The sequence below is a fragment of the Rhinolophus hipposideros genome (assembly GCF_964194185.1).
Source record: "Rhinolophus hipposideros genome assembly, chromosome: 16".
In the NCBI taxonomy this organism is placed as follows: domain Eukaryota; kingdom Metazoa; phylum Chordata; class Mammalia; order Chiroptera; family Rhinolophidae; genus Rhinolophus; species Rhinolophus hipposideros.
In genome coordinates, this window is record NC_138062.1 from 27,027,208 (window position 1) to 27,046,697 (window position 19,490).

Here is a 19,490-nt window from a genome sequence, read left to right on the forward strand (position 1 = left end):
AACTATAAAGTTCTGTACACATGTCAGTTATGTAACAAATGTTAAAACAGCATTACCTGCATGATTTTATGGTCTTAGTCATTTTGCCCAGTGTGAGGATGCTTAGAAACGTCAGGCTTTGGGAAACTGGAAACAAGACTCGGAAATTAGGTCAGATGCAGGAGTGTAGGCAATGATAATATAGACTGTCAGTTGTCGGCTTTGGTCCAAGAAGGTCATTTATTGTTCTATTGCTTTTTGTCACTAGTGGTCAAAAGGTGACCCTAAAGGATTGCAGCTTCTGCAAAGGTGTTTTTTTTTTTTTCTTCTGTACCAACACTGACCGTACCTACCCCCGACCCCCACTCCCATAGCCTTTTAGTCCCCCAAAGGGGGACTGCATTCCTTCTGATCTGAAACCTCTGCATTGCCTGGAGAGGAAGGTGCTGACGTCCGTCCACGCCGGGCCGGGATACCTCTTCCCGCCCCCATTCCTCTGTCCCCCTGTCCCCGATTCCCCGCGACGCGGCCCGCGGTCCCCGCAGCGGCCCCGACCGCGGCTGCGGCTGCAGACGCCCGGCAGCGGCGCGCCACGGCGCAGGCTCCGCGACCGGAGCAGGCGCGTCAGCCGAGCTCCGCGGTGGCGCGGGCAGCGGGGACGCACCTGCCCCCGCTCTGCGCCCGCCGCACCCCCAGCAGCCACCGCCGTCTGGGCCCCGCGCCTCCTCGTCCTGGCCTGGCGGCTGCGGGTGGCAGCGCCTGGGGTACGTGTGCGGGGCTCCACTGCGGAGGGAAGTGCTGGGGAGGACAAGGTGGGCGGTGGCGGGAGGCTGGGGACCGTACAAATGCCTCTGCGGAAAGACCGAGTCCAAGCCCGGGGTGGCGGAGGCACGCGGAGCACTGCGGCGTGCATGGGGAGGAGGCGAGCGCTGCCGTGCGCGGGGCCAGGGGGCGCAAAGTAGCTGCAGCCGGGTCACGGGTGCTGTGGCGTCCGCGGACACCCTGGGGATGGAGAAATGCAGAGGGCCGGGGATAATTGCAGAACGCGAGAGGGGAGGGCTCCTGGCATTGTTTGTGTGTGAAGATCCTTCAGTCATTGCAGCTGTCCCCTTGGAAAGGTTGGAGGTGAAAGCGAGCATAGTGATCAATTTCTTGCTGGCCCCTTGAAACCGTTAGGACGACCCTTCTGTTTTCTTGGTAAAGGATGTGAAGGTGGGAGAACTACCTGCTGCTGTGAGCAAAGGTATCTGGAAGCCGATGCCACCGTAGGATGGGGGCAGGGACCATCCAGTGCTGTAAATTGACAGAGAAGAGCCCTCTGTCGTTGGCTGTTGGCCTGATAAGCACCCTCTGCTGTCTTCATTATAAAGGACCTGGCTTGCTGTAGGGGGTGTAAAGCATACATGTGAAAAAATCATTTCTGGGAAAAAGGGAGATGAAAAACATGACATAGGAGAGGCAAGTTTGTAAGTGTGAGATGGGGGTTGAGTTAATGTTGAGGTATATGACAGGTCTGTCCCTCTGCAGAAAACAATGAAGGAGAAACAATTTATGGCTTGGAAATGAAGTATGCAGAAGAGTTTAAAATATTCCAGTGTTGATAGAAGCTTAAAGTTGTTTTTTTTGTTGTTGTTTTTTGTTTGTTTGTTGTTTGCTTGTTTAATGCCTCAGACTCTGGCAAGAATATAATTCTCATTTGATCATGGAAAATGTTATTAAAAATGGCTAAGAAGATTATTTGGAAGAGTCTGACCATACTTGCTATATTCCTTTATATACCTAGAATTTCTTGAGTCAGAGATCATCTTTTTGATAATACATTAGTATCATGTGATAATAATGATAATGCATCATTATCATTTTGATAAAACATTAGTATCATGCAAGTATGAAAGCTATAAAGCTAATTTAAATTAATATGCACCTTTTTTGGTGCTTTTCACCAAAAGATAGCTTTCAGCTTTAGTGTTTGTAAATAAAAAACAATGAATTTAGAGTGTGAAACTCTTTGATACTAACGTTTTTCTTTTATCTGTCAGTTCTTTAATACTTAGAATTGTTTTCCCTTTAAAATTGTGTATTGTTTATGAAAAATATACATGAAAAATTCAAATAATATAGAAATTTAAAAAGAAGGCAAAATTTTAACTCAAATGTATTAGCATGGATAACCATTTTAACACTGTGTTAAAGATCCTTCCAGACATCTTTCTGAACATAGATAGATATACTGTGCAATTCAGTATCAATTTATAATTTTATATAATTATAAGATCAGAAATATTGCATGGTATCTTTTCTATTTCATTAGGGTTTTATTTCCTGCCATTATTTAAACTACCTTTTACTGTTAAATCATCACATAATATATAGGGAAGTATAACCACATAGGATTGAGCAGTGAGGATCTGATGTACAAATGTCCCTTAGGTGGTAATGATCATACTCCCTCAAGAGTCACATACCATGTTTCCCCAAAAATAAGACCTAGCTGGACAATCAGCTCTAATGCATCTTTTGGAGCAAAAATTAATACAAGACCCAGTCTTATTTTACTATAAGACCAGGTGTGATGTAATGTAATGTAATGTAATGTAATGTAATGTAATGTAATGTAACGTAACGTAACATAATACTGGGTCTTATATTAATTTTTGCTCCAAAAGACGCATTAGAGCTCATGTTCGGCTAGGTCTTATTTTCGGGGAAACACGACAGTTAATCATTTGCTTCATACCTGTATGTTTTCTTGTTCTTTTTTGTAGATCCACCTCCTGAAATTTAACTTTTCAAGATGAAGTTTTTATTGGCGATTTCCTTTTTTATTTTAATTTCCTTGTGTGTTGAAGAAGCCTATTCTAAAGAGAAGTCTTCAAAGAAGGGGAAGGGGAAAAAGAAGCAGTATCTATGCCCATCGTATGTTCTTCACGTCTTATATTCTTATATGCAGAAATGTTATTGCATTTTTATCAAAGTAAGGTGGTTTATTGAAACACATAGTAGCAGAGCTTTTCATATTAGAATATGCACCCATTTGTTTCATAGGTAGAAAATGAATGACTGAAGAGCGGTTAAAATGTGAAAGCTAATTCCCAGTATTAAAGGTAAAGTTTTATAAAGCTTCGTTTATGGCCCAGGCTTATAAAATTTTATACAGCCTTTATAAAAGTGGGAAAAAATGTTAATATTTTTTCTTACTTAAATGTGCAACTTTAACTGGATATTGAGATTCCATGTTTTTATCAAATGTAAGTACAAAAGCTGATTTATAAAAAATATCTCCTAAAAGTGGACATTCATTAAAAGATCAGATGGCTAAACTATAATGTTAAGTCTATTAGTTTATATTGATGCATGGCACAATAAAATTCACATGGTGGTGGATCAGTTTTCTATTTCAATATTTTTGGTAAAGGACTGATATTAGGAAATTATGATATTTCTCCAAAAATATGTCATTAAATATGAAGTTACATGTAAAAACAAAATCTAAATCTGAACCACCCCCACACCCCTAAAAAACAACAAAGTTTTTTGGTTCGTACTCTCTTTTTGTTTGTTTAATAGGAAAGGTTACTATTATTACTGAATAATAGCAAATAATATCCAGTAGAGCAATTGACAACAAAATATAATATGCTTTTAGGTAATTAACGTATGTAGTGATCTGGAGTAAAAATTAATTTGCTGTTACAGATCATTTTTCAATTAAGATTTCTTAACTGCCATGTTGATCACAGGCAATATTATTCCAGCATCACCATTATTAAAATGTAGATTATTATACTTTTATAGATATTCTGTAAAATATATTGAGGTACATTTTGTGAAGTATATTTTGTAAAGAAAGGATATTATACTTGGTATTTTGGAATAGATATTTGTATGAATATGTGAGACTAGCATTAAACAAGGGTCCGTATTAAGAAATACCTGCTGGTTTTCAACTTTAATAGTCCTTTTTCACTCCAGGGCTACACAGTCTGAAGTCGGGGCCAGATTTTTGGGTATGTCATGGGATGACCCTCAGTTATATTCACATGTCCCTCCTTAGCTATCTAAGGAGACTTAGCCATGTTTCCCTCCTGAGCAACACCCAATTGGGTACGAAGTGTGTGCTGGGGGAAGGTTCAGGAATAACTAGCATTTGCTACCATCACTAACTACTCTTCACTCTCAGAGCTTTTGTGGCACAACCAAGAGATTAGCATTTTAGGGAAATAGAGATAGTCAGACTTAAATCTGTCCTTTCTCTTCCCAAGTGAAAGGACATCTTCTCATGTTTTAGATATTCTCTATATTAACCTTTTTTATATGATGAATGTTGACATATTGACACAAACTTACATATGTACTGTAGTCATGGTAATTCTATATGTGGGGTCAAGACACCTTTGATCAGTCTGGTTTCTTTATATGAGGAAGCTCATAGGGCTCATATCTTCTTCCTCCTACTCCATTAAATAATAGGAATCAAGAGTTTTGAAGATGACATCAGCAAGCCTAATAACCACCATATATCTTACAAGTCTTTTAGAGGACACTTTATCCCTTTTCAGAACTACACGATTAAAATTATCATATATAAACTGACTATATATGCTTATAGTTATTTAAGACAGATTTTTAGAGCTGAATCTGGTAGAGAAAGAGTGAAATAATAAAAGTACTCTTTTGGTAAATTTGGAAATCTTCAAGTGAAAGGCCCAACATATACCTAGTAAACCTTATCACATTGTTTTAGATGTGTTGAGTAAGTAATTGAAATTTTATCTTTGAAATTGTCTTCTATAGTTTAAGATGTATTTTATTTATAATCATGACAGTAGATAAAGCTTTACTAATAGTTGCCATGGTGATGCTGCCCCAAATCTGACTTACTAAAAAGTAACTGTACCTTGGAGAATTAGATTTGTATTTTTTTGTTGTTTGTTTGAACATCATGTTAAGACTTTTGATTTTATTACCACTGAATTGTGAACTTCAGAAGCCTAGAATTTTCTCTGGCTATGATTGGGTCCATTACATTAAGTTTCTTTGAACATCCAGATTAAGAATCTCAGCTCTAATAACGTGCTGTGAAAAGATATGCAAAGTATTTGCATCTTAGAGGATTAAACAGTTTGCCCATTTTGTGTAGGTTGATTAAGTATAAAGCATCTTGACCACAAGGCATATTAAAGATTACAAAACTCAGACATTAGGTACGGACTATGCTAATACTCCTCAATATAGTGAAATTCTTGCACAGTGACGTTTCAATTTATTTAAGCTTTTTTTACAGTAGTCGATCAAACAATGGTGTTGTGTAGACATATGAATTAATGTGTTGTATAAGTGTAGCAAACATGAATGAAACACATCCCATTTTACTGTTATAACAATATTTTCCCCCAAAGACTGTACATCAAGGAAAAATGTTTTAAAATGTAGAAGAAATTAAAGACTTGGGGTCCTTAATATTCTAGAGTATAATTTTGATGTTGATCTTGAATCATATCATAAACTTTTCCAGGTCTTTACTATATATATTTTTAAATACATTGTTTTGAGATGCTCTAAAATCATAAATATATGCTATTAGTAGTAGTTTTTTATGTATAAATGAAAAATCAATACAACACTGACAAATTACCTCATAAATTTGTTTTCAATTTTAAAATTTACCATATATGAATAAATAAGAAATAAAATGTAAATTAGAAAAAATATTTTAGATTAAGTCCTTGGACATAGCTTTTATTTTACAGCTTGAATTGACATTGACCTTAATCTATTGGCCTTTCCTCGGATTTTCTATACATTCTGCCTGAGTGATTTTGTCCAAATACACGGCTGTAACTACCATTTAGTTGCTGTTAACTCCTAAGTCGCTATGTCCAGGCATTGCTGAATGTCGCAGACCAGACATTGCTGAAAAACGCCATAGTGTACAGCCAGCATTTCTACCTGGCTGCCCCATTTTGACCTCAAACTCAACTTAAAATGGTAAAACTTGAGTTCAGAAATCCTCCCCATCCCTCCCAACATAGTGTTTCATTTCAGAGCAAATCATAGCACCACCTCCTTTCCGTTCCAAATAAAAATCCTGGGGATCACTTTAGACTTTCTCTTTCTACTTTATGTTAGCTTCTCAAATTCAGTAGCCATCAAGACTTCTCAATCCACAGACTTCACCATCTCTGGAACATGTCCTTCAGTTTCATTCCCATGCTTTATTACTCTTCCCCACCCTTATTGGGGAAACTCTCTTTTCCTGCTTCTTGTCTTCCTCCATCAATTCATATGCTACGCTGATGCTACCGTGTATTTTCTAAATCTTCAATATCGTGAAGTCATTCTAATGCTTAGAGTCTTTTAAGGGACTCCATAGATTTCTGAATAAGGTCCTGATTTCTTGGCTGTACCCAAAGCTCTTACTGAAGTGGCCTCTGTACCACCAGCACTATCTTTCCAGCCCAGCTCCTATCCCAGCACAACCCACATATGAGGCAAGTCTCAGACACACTTGCTCTCTCACACCTCTGAAAGTGTTCTTTGCTTTACCGAAAATGCCAGTGTTCAACTTCTATCTTTAGTTAACTCCTGCCTCAGTGGTCTTGTCCAAATCTATGGTTATAAATACCATTTATTCACCATTGACTCCTAACTCTGTGTGTCTGGCCCAGACCATTCTGAAGAGCATCACACTCATATGTCTAACATTTTAATCTGACTGCCCCTTAATGACCTCAAACTCAGTCAAACCCTGTTATTTCCTTTGGGAAACTTTTCCTAATCCTGATAGTCTGATTTAGATAGACCCACTCTGTGTCTCCATAGTACCCTAATTGCCTGTCATGTTTATCATACTGTGTGGTAATCATCAGTTTTAATTGTTTGCTTTCCCCACTAGATTCTAAGCTCCTTGAGAGCACTGTCTTACTGACTTCATCATAAGAGATCAACATAGTGCCTGTTGCATGCCCTCTCTCTCCCTCTCAATCTCTCTCTCATACATACACACACACACACACACACACACACACACACAGAGTACACACACACACTCACACTAATTTGTTTAAAGAGTGAGTTAAAGCCTAAAGATTTTTGGCTTTTATAAGTTATTATGTCTGGATTGGTTAAATCTTTGAAAATAACTTATATGATCTCTATGGACAATAGTTATAAATATGGTCTCAATATTAAAACTAGATGAGTTCATAGCTGTTTATTTAGTAGAACATCTTCAAACTGGATGATATTTCCTGGTGAAATTTCGGCTTTATCATTCTTAATATTTTATCAAAAACTAAAATAAAACTATACATTAGGAAACACTCATCCAAACAGGATAATATATATACCCTATCTTCATAGGGTGTAAGTATATTGGATTTCAGAAGGTATGGGCAGTTTTTCAATTCTCCCATCATTTATGCGTGAGAGTTCCAGTTGCTTCACATCCTTGTCAAAACTTGATTATTATCAGCAGTCATTTTAATTTTAGCCATGTAATGTGGGTATAAAATATCAAATTGTTAATTTCATTTGCTTTTTCCTGATGATTAATATTGCTGAGCACCTTTTCATATGTATATTGGACTTTTAGTTATCCTTTCTCGTAAAGTGCCTTTTCAAGTGTTATCCATCAAAAAAATTGTGTTGATTTTCTTATAATCAATACATAGAAGTTATATAGTCTAGATAAAATTCTTTATTACATATATGTACTACAAATCTCTTCTCCAATCTTTATGATGGATTTTTTACTTTCTTAACAGTGTCTTCTGATGAACTAAAGTACTCGTTTTTAATGAAATCTGATTTATTAATCTTTTTAAATGTTTTTGTGTTTTATTTAAGAAATCTGTCTCTACTCCAACATCATGAAAGTATTCTTTCAGATTTTGTTCTAGAAGCTGTATTGCTTTATATTTCACATTTCTGTAATTCACTTCCATTTATTTTGTATGTATGACATGGAATAAGGTCCAGACTCATCTTTAAAACAGGCACATAGAATTAATGCAGCACACTTAATGAAAAGGCCATACTTTACTAAGTTGTAGTTGTACCACTCGTCTGCTCTCGCTAACACCATGCCACTACATATTCTCTTATTACTGTAGCGGGATGCCTGTCTTCTAGCTTTGTTCTTCTTCAGGTCCTTTGTGTTTCTGTATGAATTTTAGAATCAGCTTCATCTCCTTTTTTGTACACATGACACTGAATGCTGAGATTTTCATTGACATAGTATCATTAACCCAAAACCAAACAGCCATAGTGTGAGGCACCACCATTTATTTGAGATCACAGAATTGTAATTCGAGGGCACAGATTCAGTCAGAAACCCAAACTGGTTCCTGATTACAGAGTGAAGGCAGGGCTTTTTGTTTGTTTGTTTGTTTGTTTGTTTTTTTTATGAGAAAAAGGAAGGGACATGATTATATGAATAGAAAAAAAGGAATTTCCCTCGATGTTAACAAACTGAGTTACTCTTTTGCTATACATGGCTGGTTACTGATTCTACGTTCAGAAGGAACGTCCATAATAATCAACAGTTCTTGTGGTCAGGATGTCTGCTTTCCTGTTAGTTTTACAAATAACTGTTTATAATATGATGTTGGCTTGGCCCAGTCCAAAGGTTATTTTGCCCAGTTTAAACATTCCAAAGGTTCAAGGAGCAAGACTTGTAAGCTGTTCCTTTGGAATGGCTGCTGTGGCTCTATTTTAAAATGGCTCCACTGATGTCAACTTTTCATAGTATAGATTCAATTTTGTTTCTAATTTGTATTCAAAGATTGAATTAAAAAGTCAACAAAGAAAAAAAATAACACACATGGGAAGAAAAGCAACACAAACAAAGTAGGAATAAAGATATTTACCAGGACATTGGAATAACCACCTTTTCATAAATGTGGCTAGACCTGGGATAATGGTTATTTGAAACTATATCAAGTACAAACCACAGCATGGCATATTATTCTTTAAGAAATCGGGACGGGGGACTTTTTGATACCTGTCCTTTTGCCAGTTACTCCATGAATTAGGGGTTGAGTTCCATGGGGCAGGTATTTTTGTATATTTTGTTTGCTAGTATTTTCCCAGGGCCAAGGAAATGACTGGTTATGGTAGACAGTCACTAAATATTTGTTGACTACTACCTGTGTAATATATTTAGAATGTGTAGTTCTATTTTAGTATGAGTTTTGTGGGGGAGAAATAGTTTCAACTCTTGAAAATTTACATTCAAGGCACATTTTCCCCCTCCCCCAGAACAATGTTAACAAAACACAGGTGATGATATTAATCATGTCATTAATCACTTGGTAACAGTACTGGATACGATATCATTACCTTTAAAAATAAATTTCAAACTTTGTCACATGAACGTATTTTTGTTTAATTTTAAGGTTCTGAATTGTTTTATAAATGGTGCAGTATATTTTGTATTTTATCTTCTAGATGCTCATGTAAGAACTTTTACATTTTGGCAGATACACAAGAAAATTGTTCTGGATTGTTAGCTTGAAACTGTTAAGGGTGATACTAAATCTGTCTGACTCAATTTTCCACTGCGAGGTGTGTGGTTCTACCTATGTTCCCATCTCCTTCTATTCCGGTTCTACCTATGTTCCCATCTCCTTCTATTCCCATCCCTCCTTACAGTGCGGAAGCTCTCCTCCCATCTAAAGTCAATTCTTGCCCCCATCATTTAGATCTCATTGACTTCTATTTTTTTTTTGGGGGGGGGAGTGGGAGTGAGAAGGAAATCTGAAATTGGGATTAACTTTTTCAAGCTTTCCCATTCAACTGGATCTTTTATAATCCACTCAGGTTTTACAGTACAGACTAATGTAAAGAAAAGTGCAACATGTCTCCAAAACACACATCTATACTCACACTTTCTTCTTTTCTAGCATCCAAATAGTCAAACTTTTCTTTTTCTGGGAGGAGGGATTTTAAAAAAAGTAGAATTATTTTATTTTCAAAGTTGAAGTATTTATGAGCTGTATCCAATGACATGTCATCCTGCTGGCGTTTACTTTGTTTACTTTTTATCTCCCTGTGTGCCAGATTCTCCTTAGGAGAGAGCCAAGAAATGAAACTTTGTTTCCAAACAATAGCTATGTAAATAGTTCAAGGAATCAGCCATTTTGTTCAGCCAAAAAAAAACCAAAAACCCTAATTGAACTATTTTTTGTCTAAGTTAAATTGAGCAATAATGTTAGTTAAAATTTATTGTATGTATACACACAGTATGGTTTTGGGGAGGTTCACTGGAAGTTGTTTTTAAATTAAAATAAAAATTATTGTGGCATGGACACTTAACATGAGATCTACCCTCTTAACAGATTTTTCAGTGTACAGTACAGTATTGTTAACTATAGGACAATGTCATATACTGATGTACACCAATGTCTCTAGGACTTATTCATCTTACATGACTGGAATTTTACCTGTTGATTAGCAACTCCTCATCTCCCCTTACTCTAGCCAACCACCATTGTATTCTTTGCTTCTATGAGTTTGACTATTTTAGAAACCTCATATAAGTAGAATCATACGATATCTGTGCTTCTGTGACTGACTTATTTCACTTAGCATAATGCCCTCAAGGTTCATTCATGTTGTCACATATGGTAGGATTTCCTTTTTTAAGGGTGATACTGTTCCATTGTATATGTATATACCACATTAAAAAAAAAAAGTCATTCATCTGTCAGTGTCCATTTAGATTGTTTCCACATGTGCATGGCTATTGTGAACGCAAGGATCATGAGTGCACAGATACAGGGAGGAGCTGGGGATTATAGCCCAATTGCTGTGAACTGAAGGGGCTGGGATGGAGCTATGATGAGATCCCCTTGTGCCAACTGCTGCTTGGTCCTCCGTAGTCCACAGGGGACTGGTGTATACTGGGCCCAGTCATTGTTCCAAAGTAGGTGAGATAGAAGCCAGTCCCTAAGGTAGCATCTAGAAAAGCTGAGATATTAGATGTGAGGTTAGACTCTTTTCCTGCTCAGGGAGAAGCTGCAAGCTGAGGGTTCCCTCTGAATTATACCTGGGGCTGAGGATTATGGCGAGAGGGTATCTACACTTTCCCTGCAGTGATTGCACTGCAGATAGTTGGATGGAGAAGCTTCTCAACTAGTTTCTGGATTTCAGACAAAGGGAATTGATTCATGCGTTGCTATTGAGTTTGTTGGTCCATTGGGGAAGGGAAGGTTCACAGCTTCCAATTTCATCTTGCTGAAGTCACTGCTAGACAAACTTTTCAAAGATGTACTCCCTTATTCCATTTCCTTCCCTACTACTCACTAGACTCCGCTCCAATCCTGTTTCTGTCTCTTTCTCAACTAAAAAAGCAGCTCTCCCTTTGGCTAAATCCCACGAGAGTTTTCAGTCCTCACCTCAACCTCTCTGTGCCATTTGGTCCTGTTAACCAACGCTTCCATAAAATATTCTTTTTTCTTGAGTTCTGTTGACATCACACACTTCTGTATTCCCTTCCTCCTAGGCAGTTCCTTCTTTGTCTTAATTGTTGGCTTGTTTTCTTCCTTCTGTCCATGATGAGTTGGAGTTCCTCATGTTTCAATTCCATGTCCTCTTCTCACTGTAAACTGTAAACTCTCTTTTCTAACAAGTGACTCATCTGACCACTAGAATCATCTAAGGAGCTTTTAAAATCCTGATGCCTGGGCTTCATCCCAAGCTGATTAAATCTGGAGGTGGGGAGTGGGGCTAGGTATCAATAGTTGCAGAACTTTTTAGATGAATTCGATGCATAGCCAATGCCGAGAATAACTAGACAACTTCATCTGAACCCACTTTTCAGTTTTAAATACCACTTTTATATGAGAATAATCAACTTATGTTTGATTCTTAAGTGCATAACCAGCACCATGCACTGCATAAAGTAAATGCTCAAGAACTTTGTTAAATGAATTCAGGGATGACTAAAGTAAAAGAGAAGTGCAGTGTAATAACTGCATGATAGTTATGTTTCTGTTCTTTAAGCAATCTTATTATTTAGTTGGTCTTGCAGCCTGAATCTTCTCAGAAACAGACTCTGAGATGAAGATTTACATGCAAAGAGTGCATCTGTTAATGCCACTGGGAGCTCTGAAGCTGGGATGGCCTTCCAGAGTTGTTTCCATTAGTAGGAAGGGTTTCAGATCCCTTCCTTTGTGTCCCCACATGGAAGTTTTTGGATGTGGGTTGCCTGCAGAGTAAGACACCTCCCTTCAGCTGAAGGCTGTTCCAGAAGAGACCCATCTCAGACCCTCAAGCAGGCACAGTCCTGGCAGCAGCCTCAGTTTTGAGGGGGCGAGCAGGGGTGGGAGAATGGGTAGAATGCAGCACCACAGCCTCAACTACTGGTAGAGCTGGATCATCACCTGAATGGGATTTTAGAGATCACATCATTTAAATCTTTGATTTAAAGGTGAGGATACTGAGGCTCAGAGAGGGTAAGTAATTTGTGCAATATTATGTAGGAATCTTTGTCTGGGGCTAGAAGGCCAGTCGTTTTACTCAGACAAGTGTTTCTTCAATTATACCCACACTTAACTTTATTATGTGTGTGACTGTGGGTTTATCTTATTGCCATTTCTATTGAACCAGAAGAGAAACATTTTATATTTATGCTATGCATGGAAAATTGAGAAAAGGTAAGTACTGTTCCAGCTACAGTTAATAGCAGAGTCAAGGTTATTACTGTAGATTTTTATTTGCTGAGCCAGAATGTTTTACTATTTCTGCATACTATGGTAAGTAATTACACAGTAAACATTTTGCTTGGATTGAGGTTTAATTCCTTATGTCATGATGTTTGTATCAAATTAGAAAACTAAGGAGAAGTAGTGAGAATGTATAGTGTTTTACACTGTTTGAGAAACATACCATATAGATAGAAGATACTTATAGTACTCAAAGGACAAATGATCTCACATGTGATATGAAGTTCAAAAAGATCATAGCCTTTGATGAGATTTGGAAATTGCTAGTATCTAAAACCCAGCATCTCTCCAAATAGATGTTTCTACTTTGTGAAAAACATTTTTCTTTGAGCCATGGATGATGTAATTGCATAATTGAAGTTAGACAAGATTTGAAAATGTTTCTACAGGATCCAAAAGTTCCTTAAGCCCAACTGAGGGGAATAAATAAAATGAATCTTGTGGAACACTGTTCTTAATTATGATTCTTGGCCTGTAATAACATGACAGACTTTGCCACACACATACACATGTACTCATAAGCACATTATTTTCAATAAATATAAACTAATTAAACTCAACTAGTCATGTAAAAGATATCATTGCCTGTATTCATAGACCTTCTGTTCACAGTTTAATCTGTGAAAACAGCATGGAAAATAAAGACAGAAGCTGTCAAGAGAGATAATAATAAATTATAATTAGGAAAATGCAAAACAAATAAATATACTCCATAGTAGCCCCTCAATTATCTGGATTCATAAATAAATACCGACTTAGTTTCTTACTTGAATATATAAAGTGTTTGTCTTTGTATGCATATTTGTCTGATGATCTAGAAAAGTATCACCACTGCCCCAGAAATCCTCTGTCTATTACCTATTCATCTACCTTTTCCCCTCAACCCCTGGCAACTACTGATCTTTTTACTGTCTCTGTAGTTTAGCTTTGGCCAGAATGTCATATAGTTGGAATCAGACATTTCTCCATATCTTTCCATGGCTTGATAGCTCATTCCTTTTTCACGTCGAATAATGTTCCATTGCCTGGATGTGCCACAGCTTATTTATCCATTCACCTACTGAAGGACATCTCGGTTACTTCCAGGTCTTGACAATTAGGAATAAAACTGATACAAATATTTGTGTGCAGGGTTTTTGTGTGAACATCGCTTTCATTTCCTTTGGATAAATACCAAGGAGTAAGATTTCTGGATCTTATAGTAAGAGTATGTTTAGTTTTATAAGAAATCACCAAACTGTCTTTCAAAGTAGCCGTACCATTCTCCATTCTCACTAGCAATGGATGAGAATTCCCATTGTTCCACATTCTCATTTGTATTTGCTGTTGTCAGTGTTCTGGATTTTTGTCATTCTAATAGGTGTGTAGTGGTATCTCATTGTTGTTTTGATTTGCATTTCTCTAATGCCATATGATGTGGAACATCTTTTCATATGCTCATTTGCCATCTGTATGTCTTCTTTGGTGAGGTATCTTTGGCCTTCTGCTCTTTTTTTTTTTCTTAAATACACTTTTTTTTTATTTTATAAGTATTTTAGATTTATAGAAAAGTGGCTCAAACAGTGCAGAGTTCACAAATACTGCATGTAGTTTCCCCTGTTATTGCCGTCTTACATTACTATGGTACTTTTTTTACAATTGAAGAACCAATATTGATACATTGTTATTAACTAAAGTCCATACTTTCTTCACATTCCCTTAGTTTTTACCTAATGTCCTTTTTCTGTCCCAGAACCCCATTGCAGACATTATATTACATCTAGTCACCATGCCTTCTTAGGCTCCTCTTGGCTGTGACAGTTTCTCAGATTATCCTTCTATTTAACGAGCATGACAGGTTTTCTTAAATTAATTGTTATTAAATGTATTGGGATGACATTGGTTAGTAAAATTATATAAGATTTAAGTGTACAATTCTATAATACATCATCTGTATATTGCACGACAATTTTGAGGTCTACTAGTCGGATATTTTGTAAAATGCCGCGCTATTGGGATTTGACTTATGTTTTTTCCTCATGATTATACTGGGGTTATGTGTTTTGGGGAGGCATATATCTATATGTACTCATGAATTTTATTTTATGGTTCAGAATATAACCCAATACTACTTTATTTTATGGCTCGAATTGTTCCAGATTTGGCCATTGGGAGTTCTTTCAATTGGTTTCTGTGTCTCTTTGCCATATTCTCATCATCCTTTTTTCGTTTGTTTGTTTTGAGATTATTTTCTGTCTACAAGACATCTGATTTTTTTTTCTTTTCCTTTCTTCTCACTTTGGATGAGGATACCAGCGTTTGTTTACATCGAGGAGTTGTTTCTTAACCTGTGGTCCACAGATCCAGGAATCCTCAGCATTGCAAACTTTGTGTACATTTCTCAGATAGCTTTTATCAGACTCTCAGTGGTGTCTATAACCTAGAAAAGAGGTAAAGAATCACTGCCCTAGAGGAAAGAGGAGGTATACTACAACCCACACATATTATATATTTTGCTCTTTCCTTGCTGTTTTGTGCTTGCTTCAGTTCATGTCCATCTGAAAACTTCATAGCTCCCACTCCCAGATTACTCATGCTGACATATGCCATACCACATTCAGGTCTGAGAACTTTGACCATTGCTGTGGCATTTATAACTTTATGCAAAAGCAAAACAATCCCTTTGGGCTCAGATTCCTGGTTTGAGGGAGGAGATTAAGACAATATACTCATACACATCAGTTTTGAAATGGAACTGTGCAGCATGGTCACTAAAGGGTCATGTAAAATATGAACGCTCTACAGTTAATGGAAAACTGAGCTTCCCCCTTTGGAAAGAAATTTCTGGATTTTTCCTTTAGAGCTGGAAAACATTACATCATACAGCTATACAGCCTGATAAATTCCTGACATAACTTTACATATTAGTAATGACATCGGTTCAAGTTTAGGCAAGTGAACAAAAGAGATTGTAAAAGGCTTTTGATATAAAACATTATTTTCTCTAGTCATTTGATCACATTGCCTGAGTAGAGTAAGTTGTTTTCTTAAATTAATATCATATTTCCACGAACGAAAACCTGTTTTGTAATAATATCATAATTGTTGATAGATTTCTAAAAATAAAACAAAATGGCACAGTCAAATGAAACACTGGACATTCAGAATATGAAGATTCTAATAATGAAACAAGCATTAAGTGTGTGGGTGACCTGGTTAAAATCATTTAATTATTCTTATCCCTGCATATTTTATATAAATAATACTAGTCCCTTTCTAAATTATAAGGTTATATGTAGTAAAGTGCTGATATAGGAAAATATGCTAAATGCACATTGGTTTAGCTTTTTGGAAGAAAGTGGCACAGGTATCTAGGCTTTTAAAATGACTTTTTAATGTGTAAAGGTGACTTTAATGTTACTCAGTATTGATCAGCTAAAAAATATGATTTATCTATTTCTTAAGATAAGAAAAATCTTGAAATCCATGTGTGTGAATATAAACTACATTGGATTTCACTTAACTTTTAAAATGTCTCTGAAATTCTAATATAAGAAGGTTGAACTCTTTATGTCAGGTTGCCTGCATCAGAGACATGAAAATGTATATTAACACAAATTAAGAATAAAAGAAAGGGGGCCATAGAATATTTCATATATTCCTTTTTTTTAAATGTCAAGAGATTTTTTTTGTCAACCAACATTGAGTTATTGTTGTTAACAAATTAAGATTTATTATTTATTTTTTTTACTGTGGAGAGAAATACAAGCGTTTGGAAATGTCTCGAGGGAAGAGTGACACTGATAAGTTGCAAAAAGGACAAATTCGGATTTTCCAGGACAAATGATTTAAAAAATTAGTAAGACTAATAGAACGTAAGATGTAATATGTATTATTGTCCTAAAGCAATGTAAAACAATATATGGATGGATGGTAATAAGAAGATAGAGAATATTTCACTTCCATTATGGCAGGCTTTTTGTAAGATGTTAACTAGGAATCAGTATTACCAGTTTTCATTTTTCATTCTATTACCTTAGATAAATCTCTTAACCTTGCTGTGTCATCATTTCTGCATATACTATGTACTCTATTGTTCCATTTACTCACCTACTGCTCACTCTTCTACCAGTCTGGCTTTCTCTTTCACTCTGCTAAAAAGCAGGTCTCTGGATGGCTAATATCATTTAAGCAAGTGAGTGTCTGTGATTATCAAATGAAAGAATGTAATGGACACAATGGTTGGTTCTCCAATATCTATTTCATACTAGACTATCGTCTGAGTCAATCATGATTGTTTCTTCCCCCTGGCCAGTGATTGGTTCGGCAATGTCCAGATCTGGGAAGCTTCTGAGGGGGTGGAGGGGTGGTCCTTTCTCCTAAGAGGACACCTCAGGAAGAAATGCTCTTCATCTAGAAATGATGTGTGGAACTGCTACCACTATAGCATACACAGGTATCCTGAGGCTGAAGTCTACTTAGAAAAGCAGGCAGATGGAAAGTGCTTGAACCAATGTGTATTTAATACTATAGAAGCAATTGAGGGAATTACAAAAATATAGAGGCCATGATTCCCTCAAGAATCATACAGTCTGTATCCTACCTTGTTGGTAATACACACGTGGATAGGAAAAGAAAGTACAAAATAATTGCCAACATATATTTATCAGTTTATATTCATTAGAATAGGGTGGAATCATTGAGGCAAGATTTTAGAAAATCAATGTTAAAGGACAGGTTTGGTTTAGATTAATAGAATGAGGAGTGGAAGTTATAATATTCCAGGAAGGGGGGTTTATTCTGAGCCAGTGAATGGGAGAAAGATAAGGATAAAATTTGGTAGAAATTTTTTTGAGTTAGAATGGCTAGTAAACAAGTTTGATTGACACAGCTTATGGAGTATAACTGGGTCTATTACGTAAACTGGAAATAAGGAGCCAGATTAATAGGAGAAAAAGATATGCAAATTTATTAATTTTTAATATTACATGTACAGGGACATCACAGCAAAAAAAAAAAGTGAAAACCCAAAATAAGTCCTGAGATTTGAGAGCTCATATATCATCTTAATAGGTGGAGAGGAGGAGAGATATAGGCCACTTAACGGAGAATAAACAATTTTTAGGAAAGGTGAATGGGCCCTTAGGAAAATAGATAGGTTATATGATCGTTTATGACAAAATTTGTCTGGGTGTGGTGTCCACTTCTAGTCTCTTATCCTGCTATAAAAGTGTTTCCTATTTGATGAAATTCCTGGGGAGAGGATCTATGACAGTGGAGTGCCTTTTGGAGGATCTGTTTTTAGGCAGATAAGGACAGTTGAGAGAAAGACTCTCACTGCATTTGCTGATTTTCAAGTGCCTTTAGCTCAAAATGATCCTTATGCCAGAGACATATATTAGGATGGCACATTTTTCCACCCTTCACAGCTGGAAGAAAAGGACTAGGCTGGAAAGTTCCCTACTACAAACTACTGTTAATTGTCGTTATGTTGTCTTGTCCTTTCATTCAAGGAATGTACCTGTGAAGGATTTTATATCAAGAGGCACAATAATAGCAATCCTTAATTGAACCAATACAAGCATGTTTTGTTATTAATCAATTCTATTTTCATCCTTTGAATGAGAAACCTTGTAGATGAATTTGAACACTAATTTGCTTCCTATTATCCAATTTTACCACATACCCTCATTCTCTTTAGAGTTTTCTATCTTTGATAAGGGAACAGTTGGCTCTAAGGAGGTTACAGTTTAATCTACAATGAAATGGAAAATCTTATTACCAGTCCCCAACTCCCTGCAGATATGGTATTGGAGCTGAGAAAACCATGAGAAGCAATTTTAAAAATCTATATAATCCCCTGCAACTTTGGGAGGTTTAACTAATTGATTTTCATGTTTTTTTCTTTAGTATTTTTTCTTTAGTATTTTTAGATTTTTTTCCCCAAATTTCCTAACATCAGTCATATCTCACATCTAGTGGTTGTATCTTAAGAGCAGATTGTATGATAATTAACTCAGAACAGAATTGCCTGAGAGGTAAGAGCTGGAATTTCAAAACAGCCATGCCCAATACATCTAAATTTGCTTCATATAAATTAATATCATTTATAAAAATGACACTTTACCATATCAATACAGAGTGGACAGTGCTAGATGATCCAAGTAGTTTTAATCTTCCTTGTGATTCTCATGGATTATTGTGTTTTTTTGTTTTGAGAAAATGATTATATAAGATTTCATGGGTGATAAAACAAACAAATAATAAACAACTAAACATTTTCCATTTGGTTTCTGAGAAGGTGTGGTTTGTGTCTTTTATAAGTGCTGTCAAGCAAGTAACAATAATCCAGATCCATTGCCCAAAGTTAATTGAAATAGAAAAACAAGGCAGTTTTACCGTTTCTGATAGTTGACAGCAAATACGCGCACACACACACATACTACATGTATGCTATATATAGATAAATATATATATAAAGAAAGAGACCGTAATATCTTATAGCTCTATAGAGTATTTCCCTTGTTTAATTGATCTGATAATAGAGAAACTTATTTTACCAATTTCCCCAGACAACCTCAAAACTAAAAACAAAAAACAAAAACAAAAACAAAAAACCATGTAAACTGAGTTTATTTAGTAATAGTAAAGAACTGCAATTTGGGCCAAGCAAGTTATGGTGAACCATAGGCAAGTACAAAGAGACAAAGTGAAAGTTACCTTTTACTAGGTTTTAGGAGGAAATTGGGGAGGGTTGTTCATTGGAGAAGAACAAGAGTTTGAGGTTGTGCTGCTTTATCATAG

At 36.4% G+C, this 19,490-nt stretch overlaps 1 protein-coding gene across 1 annotated transcript in view; it reads left to right on the top strand.

Annotated features, from left to right (window-relative positions):
• Positions 1-531: 531 nt before the first annotated feature.
• GLRB (glycine receptor beta) overlaps positions 532-19,490 on the top strand; it is a 55,328-nt gene continuing 36,369 nt past the window's right edge. Inside the window, 2 exon segments of the mRNA XM_081075958.1 lie at positions 532-743; positions 2,745-2,895. Coding sequence (XP_080932084.1) covers positions 2,774-2,895 — 122 coding nt within the window. The 5' untranslated portion in view covers positions 532-743; positions 2,745-2,773.